At 41.6% G+C, this 25,823-nt stretch overlaps 2 protein-coding genes across 3 annotated transcripts; one reads left to right on the top strand and one right to left on the bottom strand.

Moving 5' to 3' along the window:
* Nucleotides 1-779: 779 nt before the first annotated feature.
* On the bottom strand, nt 780-15,612 carry LOC136449054 (transmembrane protein 72-like). 2 transcript variants are annotated; one of them, XM_066448844.1, is made up of 6 exons: nt 15,406-15,612; nt 10,625-10,688; nt 9,835-9,900; nt 8,663-8,796; nt 7,258-7,369; nt 780-4,665 (listed from the first exon to the last, which is right to left on the bottom strand). In XM_066448844.1, the coding sequence occupies exons 1-6, from the start codon at nt 15,476-15,478 to the stop codon at nt 4,497-4,499; spliced, it is 618 nt and encodes a 205-aa protein (XP_066304941.1). In that variant the 5' UTR covers nt 15,479-15,612; the 3' UTR covers nt 780-4,496. The 2 variants fall into 2 exon arrangements, with proteins under 2 accessions (XP_066304941.1, XP_066304942.1); XM_066448845.1 differs by having other exon boundaries at nt 7,267-7,369.
* Nucleotides 15,613-16,561: 949 nt separating this feature from the next.
* LOC136449141 (chymotrypsinogen B-like) lies at nt 16,562-25,001 on the top strand. Its single transcript, XM_066448993.1, has 9 exons — nt 16,562-16,797; nt 18,298-18,567; nt 19,690-19,803; nt 20,376-20,479; nt 21,147-21,244; nt 21,836-22,006; nt 22,770-22,864; nt 23,257-23,432; nt 23,913-25,001. Exons 1-9 carry the CDS (start codon nt 16,695-16,697, stop codon nt 24,075-24,077), a joined length of 1,296 nt encoding a protein of 431 aa, XP_066305090.1. The 5' UTR covers nt 16,562-16,694; the 3' UTR covers nt 24,078-25,001.
* Nucleotides 25,002-25,823: the final 822 nt, after the last annotated feature.

Raw genomic sequence — 25,823 nt, 5'->3', positions numbered from 1 at the left:
ATTCCATGCAAATATCAATCCACCCATAGCTTCTTAAGTCATGTTGGCCAAGGTAGGTCAAAAGAGAGAACAGTACCTCCTGCACAAGCACATGCTGGATTTGAATACGAAGAAACAGAAAATAGAAATGAAGTGGCAAGTCTACTATACATCTGCTGTCGCTTGCATTGTAATGCAAAGGCTTACTGTAATATTCTCTGAAAATCATAATAATATGGAATATTGTGTTGTGTGAAAATCGCAATACAAATGTACGTGTATCATGGGATTTTGTGTGAAAAGAAACCAATCTTTTTGTGTCAAGTATATTGGTTACATGGGTTATGTACAATGCTATCTGAATTGGAAATATTAATTTTTCATTTTGGTTATCGAGTGGAAAAAATTCAGGCCATTGAACGGCTCCCCCCAGTTATATTGTACCGTTAGCAATCCACACACCTGGATGACATCCTTGTTCGCATGTAGTGCAATCAGCAAAGTTACCAAGATGACATGTATGGATCAAAAGAGGCCTCTATCAGTTCATTGAAAGACTGCACCATGAAGATCAAAAGAGGCCTCTATCAGTTCATTGAAAGACTGCACCATGAAGTAATCTCCTGTTATCTGCAATCATATTTTCCACTGCTATATAGCGCATCTGATCTTAAGTTTCTGTTTTCTTACATAAGGCGATGGGTAAGTGTGCAAGGTGCAACTGTTCGAGATATAAACATCCCCAACTGTGTTTCTTACATCTCAATAGTCTCTCAAAAAAGCAAGGGCACAACAGCGGAGGAATTCCAAACATCACTTTACTATACAATCTATGTTCACTGAAATAAATACATGTACAATCAGATATGTACGGCAAAAAAGTCTCCTCATTGTAAATAAAACACTTTTTCAGTTTAACACTTCAAACAGTTCATGCAGAGTATTTCTTCTAAGTTATTTTGTTACACGATTAACTTTTTCTGAAATGTCACTCACCAAATTTAATAACAGTTCCTCTTATCTCCATTGTATATCTTGTACAACTAAAAAGTTGTCTTGTACATTCCATAACACGTGACGCTTTCCAACTTTGAGACGTGTCATGTCCTGTCAGGGACGTCTTTAGTTTGTACACAACCGATTCTTGTCTACTTTTTACAAAGTACTAAAGAATTGTCTTTGAAACTTTATCATCCTAGATATTAGTTCAAGAGTGAAAACACAAGGAAAAAGATTTTCCTGATTCAAAACTGGTGGGTTTATATTTCTGTAGACAAATTTTCAAGCAAGGTACTGTCCCTTGCATCTGTAGAGTAAATGAAATCAAATGAAGGACACAACAGTACTTGTATCCTTCAAAACCATAATTTTCCAACTCACAGAACTGTGGTGCCAAACAGCATCCACAAAAATATCACCATGTAAAAAAAAGAGTTCTTTTGGGAAAACACTAATCAGTTGAGTAAAAACTGAAATCATCAAGATACAATGTATGTAAACTAAAGGGAATAATAAGCAGAAATCCATAAAGAAAAAACAGCAATACGTTACATCAATGCTACTATCATTTAAAAAAAAGTTCCAAACAACTAAACTGGCAGTAAAACTTTTAAACCATGATTCAGGCAAAATCTTCTGTACACTTCATCAACAGCTTCTGTCGCATGCACACCCTACAACACTACTCAATCCTTAATATCAACGCCTTCATCAACAATGGTAAATGTTCCTCTGGCAATGAATGATATGTACTCTTGAACTGTTGGGTCAAATACACAACACATAATCAATAGACTTTACAGCAAAAATGGCTGCTAGGTTGACTATCCAACTTCTCCACAAATATTTCATTTCAGCTTGTTACATTTATGGTACATGTATATTCTGACGTATAGGAGGCATACTGGAAGCTTACATGGTGGAAGAGGGGGGTTTGATGAGTTTGGTGGTGGGCATTCAACAAACTGACCTAAAAAGATGGAAGTTTGGTGGCAACATTTTGGCAAATTGATATGAACGGACGATGGTTTAATAGAAACAGAACTGAAAGACAAAAAAGTAATGTTTTGTGGAAGTCTAAAATGTAGATAAATCACAAAGTATGCATGTGTGTGTGTGGTGGGAGGTGGTGGTGGTTGGAGGGGGAGCAGGAATTTGAATGAAAAGGGTGTGCCTGGCAGAGTGAGAGGAGGAAGGAAGCACATGAAAATGAATCAAATTGATCCGGAAACTTCCACAAATACGCAAATATAACAGGATGTTCACAATGGCAGCCTGTGCCTGACAACACAAGGAGTAACAAGCTCAACATACCTGACCCCTAGATATTGACAAGCTACGAGTCTGTCCTTACCACTTGTCACTACTATACATGTGTGCCATTTAGCTGCCGATCAACTACCCATGTCATGTTTTCTCCTAGCAGCATTACTGTATATTTCCTACATACATAAACTTTTTCATTCACCACAAAAATATCTTTTGTTACAGTACATACAATTTAGTATTGCTATGGGTAAATACATGTACATGTTATCTGTTTCTCACTAACACAGAGTCTCTGTACCACCTTAATATGGGTACTACCGCATGGCCAATTTCTACCAATAGTGGCCACAAGATCTATTACTTATAGCTGGTAGTTTGTAGATCACTGCAATGTAGAACATTTGAGATTTTGTAGGTTTTGCAAAACTTTCCAACAAGTTGACACAGCTCAGGTAAACTACGACTTTAGGAGTGGAAAAAGTGATATTCAGGAGTATGAAAAGGCAGAACTGAGTACATGTGCAATTGAATTTTGTTACAGTTTGGATTGACCAACATTTGCTGGCATGAAATAAAACACTCTGATGGCAGTGAAAATAACTTGCATTATGAAATAACCATTACAGCATTGCTTGTTGAGAAGTCATGATTTCTTAAATATTCTATCACAAAAGGCTGTTGCAGTACATTGTTATAGACTCGTAGATTCATAGGTACCTTTTTGACCCTGATTTGCGTTAGCAGTTTTAAGTTGATAACGAAAATGAGTAGATTTGTTCACACTTTGTTTCCATGAATTGTATAAGCATCAGATCGGCCATCTCAGGCATTATGGAAGTAAGAAGTCCCCATATGGAGGTTCAGTTTCTTTCTCATCTAGTAAAATCACATCCACCCACTATACTGTACAAAGCTGACCATGGATGTCACAGAAAACGTTCCTACACAGGTATTTTCGCAACGTTCTAACATCCAACGTGTTGCAACATGTTTTGTATGATACACTTGCAGAGAATTAATCTGTTTTTGACTGATTCTGAGGTTTACTGTACTTATTTACTTGTACACAGATAACTTTTTACTTCTAGTCACTGTAAATTTCAAAAGACACCGGGAATTAAGAAAAATCTTCAATTGTCACTTTTCAACTTGAGAATAAATGTGAAATTCCACTGTCACATACTGTTATAACCCCTCAAAGTTTATTATTTATTTCTGATTGAACTTTCCCAATTCAAAGCCTCTTTCCAAATTTACAAGTGTTTCAAGTGACAAGTACTTTGATATTCAGTAACAGCAGAGCAACAAAAATCTGGAAACAGGCAGGGGCTGATATGATGATTACATCCAAAACAACCTTCCATAAGCCATGGTCAAGGCCATTTTCGCAGAATTTGGCTGAAAGTATTGTAGTTCAGCACCCAAATCGTAACAATATGCAGGATTGTTGCAGTAGGATTTCATTTTCTGCAAGTAGCATTACAACTTTTACTTAGCTTCATGATTGTTCATGATGAAAAGTGAAAACTTGATTCTCTTCATGATATTCAATGGAAGATGGTTCCATGAGTGTCCTTTCAGCCAATAAGGAAGCTATCTTCTCAGCCAATCAGACAGCAATACTCTTGGCCAATCAGACAGCTATCCTCTTGGCAAAACAGACAGCTATTCTCTCAGCCAATCAGACAGCTATCCTATTGGCAAATCAGATGGCTATCCTCTCAGCCAATCACACAGCTATCCTCTAGGTAAATCAGACAGCTATCCTCTTGGCCAATCATACAGATATCCTCTCGGCCAATCAGACAACCATCTTCTTAAGCCAATCACACAGTTATCCTGTAGGCCAATCAGACAGCTATCCTCTGGGCCAATCAGACAGCTATCCTCTCAGCCAATTATATAGTAATCCTCTCTGCCAATCAGACAGCTTTCCTTTTAGCCAATCAGACAACAAGACAATGTCTATAACTGATCAAAAGTCATTTGTTACATTTCTACAGCAAACCCTAAGTCTAAGTCAATTTTCATAACATTACTTCTGCCGCCTGTTATTCCTTCCATCACAACAACAATATACAGACCCCATCCTTTAATCAAACCTCCTTTTCACAGTCATTTCATTTCTAGCTTACAAGGAGGGCTTGACAGAGAAGATTTCATACCAGATAATTTGTAGATTTGATACTTTTATCTTTTGTATCTTTACGTTCTCATAAATATACTGTGAGCTCTGTCCTGGGCGTTTGTTACTGTCTGAAAGGAATGGCAGGTGCAGTTTCGTCCGTAGCGTCGATGTCCCCATCTGCCTCCATCTCCTCCTCAAACTTGTCCTCCGAGGGAAGCTCCGTGGAGATCTGGGCCGTTCCAATCTCAACTGCAGGGGACCCCGGGGTGAACTCGGCTGGGTCCTCAAATCTGTATGTGGCAATAACATGCACCAAATCATCCTACCATATTTTCCTCTCAGGAAAAAAGAATGGCATCACATATTTTTTGCAACAAACACTCTAGAACTCTGGAAAAAACTTCTGATCAGCTTTGACGTTGAAAGCCCCATAAAGATAATACAGTAGAAACCGTTTATTTGCAACGCCTATTTGTCAGCGCAATTTTCCCGATTACCCGGCTTTGCCGATTATGAGGTGTTAGCTCAAACTGACCCGATTGAATCCACGGGGGTGGGGCATGGGCAGTAAAACGAACGCAATGACACAAAAAATACAAACACGGCCATATTTAACCAATAATAACGGTGGAATTTATTTAGATCAGTAGATTTACTTGTGAAATTAGCTTGTAACATTTATTGTAACAATAGCGTACGATTTTTCAACATAGACCGTTGTTTTCTACCGACTCGATGAATGATGCGGTAAATATTTGAGCTATCGACTCACTCTACTCGAACGGAACAAAGAAATAACCACTTCTATCTGGGCACAACACACTACACTGTAGAATATTCTTAGATTTTCAAAAGTAAAACAAAAATAAAGTCGGGTACAGTACACAAAATGTAAACATGAAAATCGTCGACAACACATAGACAAAGGATCACCTTGTTGTTGTCTTCATTTTCAGAAAATTTAGCTATCACATGGAAATGATCGTAACTCATGCAACCGTAAGCTTCTGATTGTCATTTTTACGAGTTTTTAGCTTACGATGTCCATAGATAACATGGAAATTTTGCAACAGTCGACGAGCATAATTTCACAAATTTGTTCTCGGTAAAAAAAGATGGCGGACGGCGTGGGTAGCAAAATCCCATCATTCAATGCGGGAGGTCAGTAGCGGCACATTCACTTCCGGGTTTAGACGCATGGCGATAACAAATGTGTCGCATGGTCGAAACGAACGCAACAATAATGAGCGAGAACACAGGTAGAGACGTGTTTTTATTGAGTAAAAATTTGTTTTCTGAGAAATGAAACGTTCTTTAAAGAAACATGACAAAAGAACACGAAGGCATATTGATAAAGCTGCCGCCTTTGATGGCTGTGAACCTACACGCGCCTCTCTGTATGCAGTGCCGACGTGCACCCGATCTGCCAGGCCGCTCTATCAACGTAAACTTCACAAGAAGCCGCCGTCCTTCGCGACTCAAAACAGACAAGTTCGTTCCTTTTAGCGATCTTAGATCTTTATTCGAGAATTTGTCGACTCATTCCTGCCGTTTTTGGTGATTTGTTTGGCATATTTTCGGTTCAATATGTGCTGCAACTTGACAATTTTTTTGCCGATTAGCCGATTTTTTCGATCATAGGCTTTGCGTATACGGGGTCCGATAAACAATGGTGTTAATGGAAAGCGGTTTGGGATTTCACAATCCTTTGCAATTGGCCGGTTTTTGCTAAAAAGCGTATTGCAATTAACTGGTTTCTACTGTAATACAGCTATAAGTATTGATTTGGTAGGAACAATTTTGAACAATTTGGCGAAAAGACAGTAGAAAAATAAAATAACAACCTACAGATGTAGGTGGCATCTTTCATCTCATACAAAACAATTATATTGAGGGTGATTCCAAGCCTTGCCTTTACTCTCTCATTTTTCCTGAGGCCCTTACATAGTGATCATCAGCAGACACTCTAAACATGGAATTAATCAAAACAATCATGAAGGAAACTGTTAAAGGAGGCAGAAAGACAGGCAAGAAAAGACACAGATAAGGATTGATGACGACCAAGAAAACTAGTGTGTGTGTGTGTGTGTGTGTGAGTGTGCACGCACATATTTGTGTGTGTGCATGTGCATGTTTGTGTGTGTGTGTTTGCCTTGTAGATCCAAGTGGCACAGTGGTCAGCAAGTTTCCTTGCTGTTTCAGTAGCAGGGTATATTTCTACAGGGAGGGGTTGCTGGCCCTTCCCCCTTAACATGCTCAAGGCACCTACTTAAACACAGGACCCCCATTTAACGTCCCTTCTGAAAGAGGGGTGCAGCCCCAACCGAGATGCCTTGTCCCAGGATGTAAACCGGGGTCTCCCAGTTAGCAACTAATTGGAACTAGGAGCTGAACTGCTACACAAGTGGAGCTACAGGGACATCTCTAGATTATCTGCAGTATTACAACAGAGATGTCTGCACGAGTGACTTGAAGGCTCTAGATATTGATATGGAGCACTGGGAGGACCTTGGAAGTGACCGTTCCAGGTGGAGATGCACACTGTCCAGACAGCTCAAATCAGGAGAAGCCAGACTGATGCACAGCGCAGAAGAAAAGCGGATCCACAGAAAAGAGCTTTGAAACATAACTGAGTCAGCTTACGGATTTGATTTTTGTGGCAGAGACTGCCATTCTCGTATTGGGCTGTTTAGCTTAGTCGATGCTGTAGGGCTGTTGTGAATTAGGATTTTACCATGGTCAATACTGACCGACGGAGGCCATATATATATATATATATATACAACAGATTACATGTACAAGATAGCCAGAGAGAGAGAGAAGACAAACAGACAGCGAGACTGACGCAGAAACATGACGACTATTGAAGCAAAGTGCAGTACCCCTCCCACCTGCTGTAGGCCTCCCCCTGTGCCGACTCTCTCGTCTGCTCGTCTCGGTGCTTCTTGTAGGTCCTGCCCATGTACAGGAGTCCGCTCAGGATCAGGAACAAACCTACGGGGAAGGAACAAGGGGAGGGTTTAACTGGTTAAAAACGTCTGGTTTCATCAAGGTTAGGAACAAAAAATACAGGGGGAAGAACACGGTTAGGGCTTTACTGGTTAAAAACTTCTGGCTTCATCAAGGTTAGGAACAAGAATACAGGGCCCGGGGAAGAACAATGGGAGGGTTTAACTGGTTAAAAACTTCTGGTTTCATCAAGGTTAGGAACAAAAATACAGGGGGAAGAACAAGGTTTGGGCTTTACTGGTTAAAAACTTCTGGTTTCACCAGGATCAGGGTTAGGAACAGAGTTAGGACTTAATTGGTTAAAAACCTCTGGCTTCATCAGGATCAGGAACAAGCCTACAGGGGAAGGAACAGGGTTAGGGTTTAACTGGTTAAAAACCTCTGGCTTCATCAGGATCAGGAACAAGCCTACAGGGGAAGGAACAGGGTTAGGGTTTAACTGGTTAAAAACTTCTGGTTTCACCAGGATCAGGAACAAGCCTACAGGGGGGGAACGGGGTTAGGAACAGGATTAGGAATAGGGTTAGGACTTTTTTTTCTATAACATGCTGTTGTGAACAATAGTCACTATCCTGAAGATAACAACTCAATATAGTTTCCAGTTCAGTGACCAATCAGTGGTTCACAGCTGCCAGGTGTTCTTGCTTTTTAAGAGATAGCGATGGGCACAAGTCTTAAAGGATTGAAGGCCCCATTCACTAATGTCTCGTACCACACTGTCTGGGAGCGTATTTCAGGTGCAAAACTTAACTGGATAAAAACTTCAGGATCAGGAACAAATCTACGGGAGAGAAACAGGTAAGAACAGGGTGAGGGTCTAACTGGTTAAAAACTTCTGGTTTCACCAGCATCAGGGTTAGGAACAGAGTTAGGACTTAATTGGCTAAAAACCTCTGGCTTCATCAGGATCAGGAACAAGCCTACAGGGGAAGGAATAGGGTTAGGGTTTAACTGGTTAAAATGTCTGGTTTCATCAGGATCAGGAACAAGCCCACAGGGACAGGGGCAGGCTTAGGGCATTACTAGTACTGGTTGTAAAAAAAAAGGTTCTTAGATGAAGTGCTATGGAAGTTTTGTTGATTCAATTAAATGGATGACATCCAAGCACACGCAAAATTCTTGTCCGATTGAAAAAATATATAACTTCGAGCTCACTGTAAATCGTGCAAAGCAGCTGCTAAATGAGCATCAGTTTTGGGGTTCCCAGAGGATGTCATATACATATAATAGAATCAACATGGCCTTAAATATAAACAAGAAGAGCCCAGCTCCCAGTACCTGGTATGACTGCCATCCAGCTGGAGACAGGGTTGAGGAAGCAGACCACAGACAGCAGGATGTACAGGATGGCTTTCTTCCAGTTGTCGATCCACATCACCACTCGCCACACCTTGTGGCACGCTGTCCCCTCCCTACACATTCACAACAAAAAGGTCCACTGCAGTACTGTAACAAGCCGCTAGGGGGCCCAAAATCAGGTCTCATCAAGTACTACCAAATGTCAATACAATCCATCCAGGCCCTCTCGAGTTATGCAGTTCATCCACATCTGGACATATGCTACTGAAAATATAACCTTCTTGGCGAAGGTAACAACAACAAAAAAGAAGAAGATTTACGGCAAATGTGCAGATGTTGGAACATTGCCTCAGAAAATCTGTGGGGTTTTTTTCGCGCTTCTTGACAGATTAGCTAAAGAGGCTCAGTGAGCGTCACTTCAGAGTCAGGGAAGGTCGTGTAAAGTGCCTTTCCCAAGGGCACAACGTCGGGGCATGGTGAGCATTGAACCCGGGGCCTATTGGTTCTGAGTCCAATGCTCTAATTGTTGCGTCACAACAACGTTTTGACAGGGCACAGGTTATTCAAATATACGTTGATGAATGTTAGACATCCAGGTAATAAGATACGCCAAAAATAATTACTCAAGCAACTGGATAAGATTTTGAAACAGCAGATTCATTAGCATGCAACCTTGTCTTAACTTACTATCCTATTGAACCATCTGAAATTGTCTTCCATTCATTAACATATCTATTCAGAGTTTTGGTATAAAACCGAGTTCTACCAGATCCTTCTTTAGTCACTGACGAAAGATAGCGGATGCAATCTGAAACGTCTGTTTCAAAATCTTATCCAGTTGCTTGAGTAAATCATTTTTGGCGTATGCTATTCAAATATACCCTGTCGTCTTATCATGATGTCATACAACGGTCTGCTTTTGGGGCATGTCGGAATGGCAACGCTTTATGCTAAATTCAAAAGAACCCCCTACGTTACACTAAAATCAAGGAAGGCAATTATGCACAATCTAGTCGCCTAGCTACCAAGTATGTGAACTAGACTGCTTTCTCAATGAATTACGGGAAAGCAAAATAGGCTGGCCAAACTTGCGTCTTGTCTCCTTTTTTATTGATAAAGATAATGAACAGTAGGAAATACAGGCAACTCACCCACAACATGCACATTTGTCCAGCAGAAATGTGGCTTCCAGAAAAGATGTGACAATAGCTACAATTCTGGAAAGACAATGCAAAATGTAGTCATACATTTGCTTCAATCATATACAGTACAACGATACCTCCTTGGAAAAGGAGGAGGAACAATGTACTGCACATATACAAGTTTCAATACAACAGGATATGCTAAGACAATCTACAAACCCTTGAAAGTTACTTAGTTGAGATAATGAGTACAGTAAGGAAATTAGTGAGGAAGTTTCATAAATAACAGTGGGGTAGTAATGAGTAAACCAGTTTCAATGGCACAGAATGTACAAGAAACAACCAGCAACCCCTGTAAGTAACTTTGTTGAGATGACAAGCTTAGAGTTCAGGTAATTAGTGAACAAGTGTCATTAATAATTTGGCAGAGATAGTGCAGGGTAGGAGTAACAGATGTACATGTTTCAATGGGAAATAATGTACAGACACCAATCAATGAACCTCTGTAAGGCCAGGGTCACATTTTCAAAGCAGGGTCCGGCCGGCTTCTCTGTGACCGTGAGAATGAAAAGTAAAAGTGTATATCAAGTAATAAACACAAATTATGGTCAGGACTAATTTTTCTACTGTTTTGTGTGTTTTGTTATCTTTTGCATCATACCTTTTGTTCCCACAAACTGCCTGGCCGGGCACTGGTTTGGAAATGTGACCCTTGCACTTGCTTGAGGCAAGTATTGTATTAAAGAAGAGGCTATCAACATACATATATGAGTTTCAGTAGAAGAGGATATCTACTCACATTAGGTACAGGCCGATGCCTATATTTATTGACGTTATCGTCTCCACTCCAACACCCCATAGTACTGTTGGCAGGAAGAAATACAATATGAATATAAAGGAAATCTTTACTGACACAACAAAAGTAAAGCGACTTTGTAAGGTCTACTACATCTATACAATAATACATACATACAGTCAAGTGGATACAAATGAATTAACCTATACATAAATGTACATGAATAGATATGAGTGAATCAACATGTTGAGTCCAACGTATCATTAACACAATTGGTTTTTATGTAATATATATAAGCATGGTGCAAAATGATTGATTTTTAAGACGATAAAGATTTTTTTAAAGTTAAGAAAAAGAATCATCAAAAAGATACCCCTCTACAAAATGGAACGGTTGTGTTATGATGTTATTAAGTGGTGTGTTATGTTATGACGTCATTAAGTGGTGTGTTATGGCCTCATAACACATGGGCAATGGAGGCTTCTGATTGGTCGATGCCATCTGGCCATGTGATAATGATTCTTAAATCCTGAACAATGTCTCCTGAACTCTGGCATATCAGACTCAATTCTAAATGGCAGGTGATTCAGTAATATAGGTATGTATTATATGTTAGACTCAAGACAACAGAAGAGATTTAACGCAATCTGAACCACTCAACTATCCAATACCAATCCAATTACTGTAGGCAATAAATGTACATCAATTCAATTAACTCATATGCATTAGTACAGTATGCTCCTACCTCAGCCATATGGCACCCAAGGCCAATGTATTCAGTACGTAACCACATGTACATGTTGAATATTTATGTACAGGCTTTCTACTTCTGTATATAAGCAAGTCATAGCTGTTCATGAGATTTTTTCGTCACATTAGCACTTTATCATTATCTCGGGATGCCAGTTTGCTGTGAAGGAGGAACCCTCCTTTGACTCCCCCAGTTTGCGTTGGCAGGAGGCAGTCTTGGCCATGTGGGGCCCAGGTGTTTGACAAGGTTGTCTCTCCACCTTGGCATTTGCACTTATGTGGTGCAAAATAACATTAGTCTTACCAACCACAATGATTTCATGGAAAATTTGTCAAAGTTCAAATTCACATACATTTCATTCTTGAGATGTTCAAAGAGGGAAGAAAGCAGACAAAATCAAATTTTTGAACTGTTATTTGGATTTTCAGTTTCAGATTTAAGGAGATTGAGCCCCCCCTAAAAATAACAATGCAATTCTTGAGCCATCTAAATTCCAGTTTTTTCAAAATGTACAGTGACGGGGCCACAACTTGAAATTTGGGTGCACATGTACCACATATTTGTAGCCCTGATTCTGAAGGGACCTGACCAAGACGTGACCACCAGTTATTTAGATCTCGTAATTGAGAAGTGAGCCTGCACTGGCAGAAATTTGATTGACCAACACAATATCAATATTAATATTGATATTGTGTTTGTCAATCAAACTAGAATCAGGGCTCCATATATGTGGTAAATGTGCACCCAAATTTGAAGTTGTGCACCTGATTTTTGACTGTGAGTGCACCTAGATATTTGTGTAGAGTTACCTACTCTAAACGTAATTGTACACTGCTAATATACAGAATATTTTTGACATTCAAGTGTAAAAGAAATAATGCAACCTTTGTTTCAAATATTGGAGTTAGCTATAGAATTTCCAATTCCAGTTCTGCATAGGGCAGTAACTGTAAGGTTTGTAATTTTGTTTAGATGACATTCTACTTAAATTTATGTTATGCACCCAAAATTTGTTCTGTGCACCCAAATTGTTAGGTTAGGTGCACCTATTCCCCAAAACAAATTTAGAGTCCAGCTTGTCCGAACCTGGCTTCTGTCTAGTTCAATCATGTGAGTACCACGGAGAGACTTTTCTACAAGCTTGTTGAACAACTTTCTTTGGCCACATCGATCCTCGTGTATTGATGACCTGCCTTCTGGGCCACTCCGCACCCAGGTGGAACATACTCTCCAACCGCTTAGTAAACATGCCTGGGATACACCGGATCAGGATCTAACATGCTTCTTCAGCCAGGATTATGCACAGGGCTAGAAATACTGGGCGCATGTGCACCTTTGCGCACCCAAAATTTAACCTGAGTACCAGCCTCCGTAGTGATCGCTGGCTCAAAAATAAATTTGCTTGCTAACCACATCGTATGGAGTCATTGCAAGGAAGCAGAGCGAACGAACAGGGGATTGGATTTTTAAGTAAAAATGAGGCATTTTTAGGCTACTTGAAGGGGAAATAACTGTTAGACTGGTCACAGTTAAAGACTACATGTGGCCTTGTAGCATTTCCTGTCAATCTAACTTGAAGTCTTACTCGTAGGGTAAGGCCTAAGGGGAGTGTGGTTTGGGTATGGGGGTGCAGCACCCTTGTTCCTCTCTTTAGAAAAAATTATTGGTACCTGTCTTGTAACAATCTAATTTCTCAAAATGACATTTTAACAATTGCACAGAGAGAGTTTAAAACATGCTGCTAATGCTGTTTCAATCCTTATTTCCACCTGGGATCTTAATGTCTAGTAAATACCTTACCAGTAACTGGCCTGGGTACATATACATCTACGTCAATGCTATAATTTCCGTTGGGATGAAGATGCCAAAAGGACACATATAAATCTGCCCTTGTGACTAAAAATAAGTATTTGGTAGGAGGCCAAATCCTGAGGTAGAAGTAGATTCTATCAGAGTATTGGATTCATATTCGTTGTAACCAGGATGAATTTGAGCAATATACGACAACCAAAATAGACCCAACATAAAATATTTTTCTAAATTCAGTATCTAGTCTCCAAGCAGATCTACTAGGGCAAGACAGCATCCAAAGGATTAAAGCTCTATCCAATTTGCCCTGAGGCTGCTTGGAGATTACCAAATATCCTCATTTGACATCAACCGTCATACTCTAGTCTATGCAAGCAGAGGTCGATTTTTCGGGGACTCTGAAAACCTCAGCCCCAAACCTGCCAGCTATTTGGACCTGGGCACGAAACAAATTTGTACCAATGCCTTACTTGAATGTCTACAGTCTAATTTTTGAATCACACTGAAGGTTGTTGCCATATCTTTAATATATATTTAAGGGCAAACTAAAAACACAACAGGCTATAACTACAACACAAGGAGAATGAAATTACAGGAAAGGATCAAAGAACGAATGTTATTGATGTAGTGATTGAACATGCAACCTGAAACCCTGACACAGACAATTACTCTCTGGTGTTTTTTCTTCACAATGCTTTGATAGAAAGCTATGTCTTGAACATGCTCTGTCTCAAGCTGACTTGAGCACAAGCGTTGCCTGGAGCCATAAAGGTCTAATGACTGACAATAATCATGATCATAGTTGTAATTCTTTGACTAATAGCTTGTTTGGATATCATCTATTGCAACTATTGTCAACTATATCAACACATTTAGTGGTGCTCCCGTCTCATGTTAATAATGTATTTCCAGTGTCTGACACAACATTCAAGTGAAGGTTGCAGAACTCTGTATCTTATAATCTGCGTCCCAAAAAATCTATGACACGGGTACGTTCATATAAAAAGTAGTACGGTCGAAACTCTTGAAAACTGCGTAGAGAGGCATCAAAGTGTTAACTGTGCTGTGTGGTGTAGGAATATGTCACTCAGACTGTATGATTTGGATTGTGAAGTTTTTCCGGTTCGTGTATAAATGCACCTTCTCACGGTGAGCCAGCTGCCGTTCAAATGACCGCCGCAGAGCGTTATTTCAAAAGAGGGCGTGGGAAGTCGATACGCAGACAATTTTTTTGTATTTTTAAATATTTTGTAGGTTGTGCCCTAAACTCAATCATATTTGCTTTTCAAATTTCTCAAGTGCACCCTACTATAATTTCTACCGGGTCAAAGCCAGTCACCCAGTGGCCCTTAACTTCAGAAATCCCCTTAGGTCACAAACTGTGTTCTACTACCTTCAAGTATCTGGTTTTATGAAGCAAGAATGTTCAGAATATCTGCACACAACAGCATGGTTGTAAGATGTTCTAACTACTGTGGCTATCTTGCTATCTTTTGGAGATCAACTTTTGGTTCCAGTAAGCACAATCTCTTCATCTTAATACACCTCTCCTGGGGGCAATTAAGATACAGATGTAAACAAACTGGGCTATAAAAACTGGAGCAGGCACGTGCTACCAATTTACCAAGCTAAACATCCGGTAAAACAATTAAGAGCATTTTGTCAACACTGTTATATTTACATTTTTCACCTGCGCAATAGTGTATACAAACGGCTTGCAGTACGCCCTAAACTGTACGTAAATTATCAAAGATGGCGGTACGTGAACTACGTTTCAACGTAAATATTGCATGTCGAATGTTGAGCTGGCGGTAAGGTCTTGGGGATTATAACGGGAATTTTCTACCGAATGGTTAGGGTGTGGCGGAGGGTGCAGTGACGACAGTGCACATGTGGGACATGTGACATCGCTGCGAGCCTAATTTTGACGACGACTGTTCGGAGACGGGGAGGGAAAAGCGAGGTTTCTAAATAAAAACTGCTCGCGTCTAGGCTGTGTCCACTTGGTCACTTTTGATTGAAAATATGCAGCATTTTATAAGTTATAAGTTAACTGTGCGTAAGATGAACGATTCAGGGACCCACGAAATGTAAACAGTGTATCGTGCAACCTGAGGGGAGGGAGGGCGATAAAATATGGCCCTTCTAAACCTCGTGTCGTGCGACCCGAACCATCATCTGACTGTCATTGAAGCTAGGTCAAATCGCCTTCTCTTCTACTCACCTATCGCAGTCAGAATGCCCAATATTCTCGTCACCAAGGTGTAATACGTCCACATCCACGTGCACTGGACCATTTTTGCTGTCGTCCCGTGCCTGCACTACCTCCTGTTGGCGCCAAAACTTCTTGGCATTTTTGTTGTGTTGTCAGAGTCGTCGTGTTTCACGTCCGAGCATCTCGTGACAAATCTACCCGTCAGGTCACGGGCACCGCAGCAAACGTAACATATCCTACAGATTTGAAAAGAAAACAGACGGCTCAAAATATCTGAATTCAATATTTGTATGATATATAATCACAATTAAAATCTACAGAATTATGGTAGTTATATACGGGTATATAAATAGGTTAAGATGGTATTTCTAAAAGAAGGTTATGTTGCGATTTGATGCGCACAGGGTCACCAGTAGCCTGATGGTACAATCGTGTCGTTGTATTGCACAGTTTGATGAAATGCTCTTTATTCTAACGGTTGATGATATGAAAGATTTAACATATTTAGGAGAAGAACAGTTAGACTGAATTGTGATAAAATTCGTTAAATGTGCACACATGTAAAGACTTCTTCCGACATGACAAAGATATACCGCATTTTCAATTATACCGCCGATAGCAAATTAAATTATAAAGCGTCATCTGGTTACTGTATTTCATTTTCATATGATTGATGTCGACGTCATTTTACCAGCATGTTTTATCTTCATAGTTAACTTCGATAGCGTACGGTACAGAATGTTAATTCGGGCCATCCTAAATGGAATCCTGGCGATGTGGAAAGCGTGTAGATACAGTAAATAATCGGCACGGTATCTATCTTATTGTCCCAATTTCGGGAACGCTTTTATGTTTCAATCCAATCAGTGTTTTCATTCGGCTTCTTCCCTAAATTGTTTCTGATGATAACTTGTACATATTGCCAAATAATTGTTTACTTAAAATCAATTCCATTCCCAGCCAAGGTCGTGGCCTTTAATTCAGCCGGAATTTGCTATCTATCTATTAATTGATCAGAAACAGTGACTCCTCAGAAGACCAACGTTGTCTTTGTTAAAGACATGGAACGGAAGAAAGTAAGAAATAAAACCCAAACATGAACTCCCCCGTGTGTGGAACTTCCTTGCTTTATCTCAGTTGCGCTGAAAGATGTTACCACAAGACAGTCGTGTTGAGGCTAAGAAATACATAAACTTCCCTTCAGTGTGCACGAAAGACTCTCAACCAATGCAGTTCGACAGTAAAGGTCTCAATCCAGTGTATCGATAGGAGTAGAGAATCTACAGCACTCAGCCGCCATGAAGTGCCGCGCTTTACAACTGTGCATCGCTGCGGTGTTGGTGTTGCTGGTAGTGTCACAGCGCCGCGGGTCCCGCAGAACAGCCCCGGGTGTTGATTCAGGTTTGCTCGAGACTTTCTTGTTCACCTACTGGTACTAGTGATGAGGAGACTCGTCTTTACTCAATGTCATCTTTATTAAGACAAGACTTAATCAACGAGCCGGTCCCACATTTTTCGGTCTTGATAGAATTCTGAGTTAGAAGGGACAGAATATTGAAGTGATTTTGGAAACGGGTGTAAAGCCTTGAATACGCGGGCATCGCAAGATCAGTCAAAGATTGGAGGGTTGGTCATCATCGGCTACATATACTTTGACAATTCATTTATGTGTCTGTAATATTAGCTGCGTAGATCTTTTGATGTTTTCACTGTCTGCATCACATGATTCCCGGTAAGTAGCGTGCGTACCCCAAAACACTTTTCTCCCGAGCAGATCTAACGGTGGCAATGACCGTATCCAACTGGCAAAAAGAGTTTTTATGGCCACTTTGCTATAGACACTTGGCTATAAAACTCATCTTGCCAGTTGGATACGGTCTTTGCCATCGTTTAAGATCTGCTTGGAGATTACGATTTGCGCACGAAGAAGAAAATACGAAAAGAAGTCAGAATATACATGTCTTCAAATTGCCTTCCACTCACATGTGGCTTGCTGTATAATGTTTGACATAGGACCTGGTTCTAATAGCTCAGTGATGTATAATTTCGTCTTCTGGGGCATAGCGTCATACCAAGGAGGTTTTGGTCATACATAAGGATTCTCTTGGTGCCTGAAAAACGATTCACTTCTCAAGCCGTTCTAGCTGTGCCTAACTGGAGACAGTCTACTACGGGACGCCTATCAGGCCATCTCATGGCCGTGGCCAAGGGGAAGTGAAGGTGCCATCATTATCTATTCCTGTCTTTCAGGAATGTTTTCGGGAATGTAACCAAAGATAACGCCGATTTCAACGTTACTGGTTTCTCAGTCTCAATCTTGCACTATCTCTTTCGGTTGCAACTTCTTATTGACTTTCTGTTGAACACCGTTTCGGCAAGGATATCACGAAAAGAAGACCTAAATGCGTTCAAGTCCTACTCAAGCTCTCTGTCAATATCACAGAAAAATAACCAAAAGATGAGGAACAGCATGAGTTTCTTGACATTTGTCATAATTATATGTCCAACTTGGTGGTCAAAAAAAGATTCTGCCACCAAGAAAAAGGTATATGCCTTTGGTGTTTTTTTTTTATTAGAGACACGAAACACAAAGACATGGACATAGTGGGGCTACAGAAAAGCTACATAAGATTAGATAAAGACAAACTTTAAAAGCAAATTTCTTGAACAAACGTAAGATGAATAAAATATGACTTAAATAATCGGATCAAACTATACACACATTATGCTCATGATTGATATTTCTTATTTCTGTGTGCTTTGTTGTCTTTTATTATCCTTTTCGTTCCCGCAAACTGCCCGGACGGGCCCCGGTTTGGGAATGTGACCGTAGCATAACTCATTTTCTGTCACTCCGGCGTCTGATATCAACCTGAGACGGAGTCAATCTTCACCCTGCAGGGGATGAAGAATGCAGTGGTGTCTACAGGGGAGACGTCGGTGACATCCTGTCTCCGGGCTGGCCTCAGGTCTACCCAAACAACCGGTACTGTGTGTACCACGTGTCGGTCACCCCGGGCAGGACCCTCACCCTCACTTTCAACAGCCTGGAGCTACAGGACAGGAGGAAGAGGAAGGGAAAGAAGAAGAAGAAGAAGAAGAAGAAGAAGGGGAGGTGCTCCGACGGGCTTTCCTTATACGATGGAGGGCCTGGCAGTACAAGAAGGGGAGGTAAGGTGAACTCAACCGAGATGTTGGTATCGCAATTTATCAACGAATGCATACTACAGTTAGATAATGTAGCAGATGAATAGCAGGCAGATAGCGGTACAATTGATGGAAATTGTTATATCAATTCAGTCCTGCCTGATTAACCTTTACCACCTGGATGTCTAACCTCCATCAGAGTTGGATACATATATATGGTTCGGCAGTTGGTTGTGATTGATGCCCATGACACCCTACCTAAATCACGCATTTCTGTTCAGGTGGCCATTACAAATAATAATTCTCTCGGATAAAGATTGTAATAAGATAGGTGGACGCGAGGCACACGAATCTGTCCTAATCTCTTATGGAGCAAATGCAAATAACATTGTGTGGAAAGCTACTGAGGTGTATCTGGAATTTGAGGGAAATGATTGTTAATATACTGGCCCACACAGTTCCCTATAGTAAGTAAGTAAAGTTTATTGCACAACAAATGTAACAGGTACAATGTATGGCAAGTTCGTAGGCAGTACAAAATGTCAATACACATATGTCTTTGCTTATTAACAATGCTATTGAATTCTACAAAACTTAAGTCTAAACACTACGGTATACAATAAGAGTAATACAGAATACATATGTAGAACTATGTTACATGATACACAGGAAACATCAATTGTTTGCATCAGAGATCAATCGATTTCTTTTTAGAAAAGAAGTAGATATGTATTGGCCTATGTACAAGGAAATTGCGTCAGGACATGACATTGCACTGAAACCACAACGTTCAGTTCGTTCATTCATGCCCCTGTTGTGCCTAGTGGACACAAAAGGCAGCAATTTTCCTTTTTTTCAGTAGCAGGGTATATTTTTACAGGGAGGGCTTGCTAGCCCTTCCTCTTTAACGTGCCCGAAGCACCTTCTCGAACACCGGACCCTTCCGAACGACGAATACAGTCCCAACCGAAGTGTTCTACCCAGGATTGAACCGGGGTCTCCCAGTTAGCAACTAATTGGAGCCAGGTGCTCATCTGTGAGACTATAGCGACATCCCCACAACGTTCAGTATGATGGCTATCATGTTTTTGGTTATCATGTTTTCGATGATGTGTCTGTTTTTTTTCACTCCCACATCTTCGTTAGAGACGTGTGGGCGCCCCCGTTTGGATCCGTTTACGTCATCAAGTCACGAGGTGGTGCTGGTGTTTCGCAGTGACGGCTCTGTGCAGCGAAACGGCTTCAATGTCACGTACACATGTAGGTTAGACCTATACATGCACTTCACTTGTATTCCGTTAGAGGCGTAGGTGAGCTCCGCCTTGATCAAATTTTCATAAAACGACGCCTATATGATGACAATCTTATCAAGATTCGATGCGGGCTTCATCCATATACATTTGTACCTTATAATCAGTTGATCCATGGCTAATGACTAGCCACTTGTTTCCCATTTTGTACTACTATGTATTTCTTGTCATTGTCACGTTATAGACCTAACACATAAGTTTGGAAACCTGATTTTGGTCGACATTTAATGTTCTTGGTCGATCATATATCTCCGTCAAAACTTTATCAATTTCATTACAGTACATTATACATCACTAGAAAGGGTGTCCATTGCTATTTACAATACAATGATATTCCAATTTTCGTGATGTCACGGTTTGGACTCCTGGCTGCGCATGCAGGGCTACTTATGTGAGCAGGTCGCAAAAAGGAAGGGCCAAAATTGTGATCGTAGATACATTGTACCTTGGATCATCTTGATTCTTGATTGCACGAACTTGCATTTAAACACCATAATCATGGCGCTCACGGTGTCGTTCCAGCCAGTGGCTGTGGAAACCCCGCCATTCCCAGGACACAGTGGGTCGTTCCCGGATCCAGGGTTGTCGGCGGGACAGAAGCTGAACCCGGCAGCTGGCCATGGCAGGTACGGCTCAGTACTGTTAATGCAGAAATGTTCGCGGTGGTTTCATGTTCGCGGTTTTCGCGGTGAACGTTTTACTGCGAACTTAAAACCACCGCGAAAAGCCGTTCCATTGTGTGACTGTAGCGCTACCATTGTTTCAAACACGAACTCAAAACCACCGCGAACACTCCCTACCGCGAAATTAAATCCCCGAGAACATTTTTGCACTTACGGTATACACCACACTCCGTGAATGTTTCCATCAGGTTGGTAAAAAGGCACTCAATAACAAAGTTCTTTCTAGATAACAAATGAGTTCATAGGGAGAGTCGTCGTGCATGACCTCCTTGAAGCAACCAATTGCTTATCCGGCTAGCCGACGTTTCGGTGACCGTCTGCCACCTTCCTCAGGTCAGTAATTACTGGTTATACTTAGCATTGCCGCTAGGTGGAGCTGCTACAGTGTGAAAGATGCGGTCCCAATCGTGACTGAGTTTGTATCTCCCCTCATCACGGTCCATGATTGGAGCTGATTTTCTAATCCACCTTAACAGCCTCCTTAATCCATCGAGTGCGTCGGTGACCGGCAACATCTGCTTCGAGATTAATTAAACAGCTTTATACTCGTGTGTCATCAGATTGAACAGTAGTCATATGATGTAGTTGCCATGTGTTGACCTGTCGCCAGGTGTCTCTTCGCCCAGTTGATGACGAGACCTGGCACTTCTGCGGAGGTTCCATCATCTCGGAGGAGTGGGTGGTGACGGCAGCACATTGCGTGGACGGGTAAACCTAAATCTACTGGCTATCTTTTTTAAAGAAGAATCAAAAGTACATCCAAACATAGATCTATACAAGTGACAACCCCTATACAATGACCGTCTGACCAACGCGACCAAGTTTGCTGGTGGATTAGATAATTTCTCCCATTGACACAATCATTAAGAATTCTATCTATAGTGACCACCTGTCCACATAGAACAGATTTTATCGGTCGCCTAAGTGGTATTCCCCGGCAGTTTTGACTGTACCATGTGGCAGTGAATTACTAAACTTACAGCTAAGACGAAAGTTCTCCTGGTAAGGCTTGTTAAAGATTTATCAATGGAAGATAGATTTGTGGCAAACCGTCACCCGAAAAATATGTATTCCAAGTGTAACAGTGGGGGTTCAAGCGCCTCCAACTGACCAGTCTAACTGGTCGCGACCTTTTAGCCTAGTGGTAAAGGCGTGCGTGCCTGTGATCGAATATCGTTTACGTGGGTTCGAATCTCGGTTGGGATCACTTGTTTCTACTCGCTCCTCTGATTTGTTTCACAACGACATGTCCGCGTAAGTAAAACCGAACTACATAAGTTGCTCTCTCCTGTACCGCAGTGATTACAAACCCCTGGTTGTTGTGGGAGAACATACCCGGGAAGATGAGGGGGATGACCCGGAGAGAGCCGTGGTGGCCACCGCCACGACCATCAACCATCCAGACTTCAACTGGTGGACTATGGTCAATGACGTGGCCCTTCTCAAGCTCGCCTCTCCGCTGACTTTCAGGTACCTTTAGCGCCCTTCTCACTGGACCCGCGGCAGGCTGGCGGCGTCACTGCGTCCTAGACTGGATTTGTGTTGCCCTTGACTTTATAATGGGAATATCATTCAGAACGTACAAGTATGATCAAAAAGACAACGTTACAAATCACACAAAGCTTTAAAAGATTCGTTTTTTGTTGATGAAATTCGTTGACTGCTTTGTCAATTCGATCAGCCGCAGAGACGCCGCCAGCGTGCCGCGGGTCCAGTGAGAGGGGGGCTTTAGTCTGAGTCGCATCATACCGGTTAACCTGCTGTAGACACCGGTTCTAGATGATTTAACATCGATCATTAGTTTGCCCTATACATTTGATACATCCACACGGTATGCGTGCGGCGTGCGTGGTCAGGTGGTTAGTGGCGGTGAGTCAGGACCAAAAGGACAGACTTCTGACTCAAGATTGTTCTCGCTCGCTCGCCCTACGTTCCATGCCAGAACGTTACAAAACATGGTGAACTGTTCAATGAAGACATCATTGGAATCGGAAAGAGCCAGGAAAATTGTGAAGCCGTATGATTAAATGTACAAAGAATGAGTTCCTATTGTCATTAACCGAGTATCTATCGTTTAGTTCCAGTCCGTCGCCCCTAGCCACGTACCCTGTGAAATGCAAAGGGGAGATAGGGCCAACGGGCTGGAGGTAAACAAGGGATAGGTGCCAGGCTACCGTTCAAGTCCCTAGGTTTGTATTTCTGTCTTTCTAATCCCCCTCCCCCTCCCCCCAAGCGATCGCGTGTCTCCGCTGTGTCTGGCGGACAGCAGCATGGTGACGTCACCAACCACCTTCTGTACTATCACTGGATGGGGCACCATGGCCGAGGGTAAGGCAAAAATCTCCAAGCAGATTTTTTAGATAAAGATCCTTAAAACTTTGCCCGACTTTTAGTTCTTGCAGACAAGCCAAGGCGATAAGTAGTCTTGGACTCCGACCGTCCGACGAAAGCATTACTAGGGGGTATGGGAGTCTTGGTAAACTATGGGCAACGGATCTTTCTTTCTTTTCACAGCTATACAGTTAAAAAAATAGAATCTTTTTACTGCTTTCATTTTCATCTCAAACAGCACCACACTGTTTCTGTTCCGGCTAAAGCGAAGGAGTCCGACAGCAGTGTGGCATTCTCAGGCATGCATTTTTCTAAAGATTTCCCACTGCACTAGGGACACGGTTCCATTCGGCTTCCTCCTCACCATTGCTCCTCGTTTTTTCGCTCAGGAGGAGACTGTTGTCCTAACGAGCTCCAACAGGCGGACGTGCCTATAGTAGAGGACGACCACTGTAAGCAGACGTACCAGCAACTCTTCAGGCAGAGCTTCGGACTCGTCCCGATGATGCGCCCTGCGAGGCACCTCTGCGCCGGCTACACTGAAGGGGGCGTGGACAGCTGCCAGGTCAGCTTCTGGAACTGCGATTGTGGTTGGCGAAAGACAGGACAATCATCTGTGTCAAATTGGGGTATAACTAAATAAAAAGAATAAGGAAAAGAAGACAACAGAAACAACTTTTTTTTTCTTATTTCCCTTTTTCCCGTAACTTTTCAACTAACGAAGACGTAGCAAACTCAGACAAAAGAAGGAAGACAGAAAAAGGATGTGTCAAGCTACCCACGACAGGTTGTTTGTTACCACCCCCTACCCCCCGCCCGTTTCGTTTCTCATTAGAAAAAAAATTGAAAAAAACTAATAAAAGATGAAAATTAGTAAAAGAAACGCGAATCCTCATTTCCAGAGGTCGGTTGCTCAGCCCATGCCACAGACCATTTCCTGTTGGTCAAGAAGAGACCGGCTCACACGTAAATGTAGTATAATTCCTTTCATAACTCAAACTCAAGGTGTTCATGTTTGATGTAAAACTTGTCCTATCCTATCCAGGGTGATAGCGGTGGTCCGTTGACTTGCCAGGCCCCGGATGGAACGTACTACCAGGCGGGGGTGGTCAGCTATGGCGAGGGCTGCGGGCAAGAGAACATCCCTGGTGTCTACACCCGAGTCACCTCTGTCTACGAATGGATTCGCCAAACCATCGAGGAGAATTGAGTCATAGCTTTTATTTTTGATGTAGTTCCTTTATTTTTCACAGTTTTTTGACACTGGAATTAACACTTATAGTAAGTCTGCGGATATACAAACTTTCTGTGCTGATTGTACACTGATTCACATACTAAAAGAATGAATATGACAAAGGCGGTTGTATGGAAGATTGGATTGCAACAAAATGTACCTTGTAGAAATGTGGGTGTGAATGTAAAATTTGCACAAGCATCGGGTTATAATCTACCAAAGAGGACAAAATTATCCCCGCTCCAGTGGTTGAAGACAATTCGCAGAACTTCCGATGCTGTGTAAGGCTGAATAAACTTAACGTCTATGGCGTTGTTTGAATGGGATAGAGCATGTGTTGATGGAAGATTGTACAACTTCTCTCTGCCCTTTTGTTCACTCTTAACGGATTCACTTTGTGTTGACATCAGTCAGAAAACCCATCTAGTCTTGGTAATTTCCATCGTCACTGAGTCGTCATGTAAAGATATTCAAGCCAGTACAAATATCAGTTGGTGTTAGCAGGCAAAAATGGGTGACAAAAGACACTCTCTACCTCCGCAGTTCAAATGCGTAGGTGTAGTCTTCTCACTGAGATCATGTTTTGAGATTAAAGTCTTATGCCATGTGTTAAGCAACGTGTCCATGGATGCTGGAAGAAGCTTCGCCAACGAACAAACAAACGTTGCTAGGTCTACATAGGAAATCCATAGCTGTTTCCAAGTAGCTTCAACGTAAAGTTAGTGCTTCCTTGTACTAGTTTGTAAGTTTGCATTCATTGCTCAATTTTATATACTTGTCGCTAGGTTAGATTCAAGATTCACACAGTCAAAACGCTCGTTGGTGCGTCAGTAAGACTCCTCAAAGTTGAACATTGCCAAGACCAAACTTCATGGAAATATATCAATTATGGGTCGCAGAGGACCTTGCGCAGAGTACTATTCTATACTAGTACTAGTATACTAAACTACACTACACTGCACTACACTACACTACACTATACTATAGTATAATATACTATACTATACTGTACTAAACTATACTATACTATACTATACTATACTATACTATACTATACTATACTATACTATACCATACCGTACCTGTACACCGGTGATACCATACCCATGATATCATGCCTTGCCTGGTAACCATACCCTAAGATACATACATACATACATACAACGCAATGTTTTATGGATTAATTCTACCATTGTATTTTGTTTTTCCACAAAGCCACAATTTTGGACCTGGCTGAACATTGCTCTGTTCCCCAAGCGACCATCAGGCTTGCTACTAGTCACATGGACGGCCACGAGTTGTAACAACTCCAAACGGTCGCCTAGAAGTTCTCTGACCACCAGGTCGTCCATGTGACTAGAAGCAGGTTTGGTGGTCGCCTTGGGAACAGGGCAATGTCCCAAAGTGTTAACGTTACAACTTTGGCTTGGCGACATAACTTGAGAAAACGGGACAAAATAGACAACCCGACCGTAAACGCCTTAAAAGACGTCAAAAACAAGCCGGAGCCGAACTTCTGAGAGTACCAAAGTGTGTCTCTGTGGAAGGCCATCCGCACAGTGTCTATAGAATTTATCAATAAAACATTGTACTGTATGTAGATTAAAGTGGTTCAAAGGGACACATCTTTCTTATGCTAGGGTCACATTTCCTAACCGGGACCCGGCCGGGCTGTTTGCGGAAACGAAAAATCAAAGTGTATGTCAATAAATTTGCACAAGC

Source organism: Branchiostoma lanceolatum, chromosome 14 (assembly GCF_035083965.1).
Source record: "Branchiostoma lanceolatum isolate klBraLanc5 chromosome 14, klBraLanc5.hap2, whole genome shotgun sequence".
NCBI lineage: Eukaryota > Metazoa > Chordata > Leptocardii > Amphioxiformes > Branchiostomatidae > Branchiostoma > Branchiostoma lanceolatum.
This window is presented reverse-complemented; position numbering and strand designations above follow the sequence as displayed.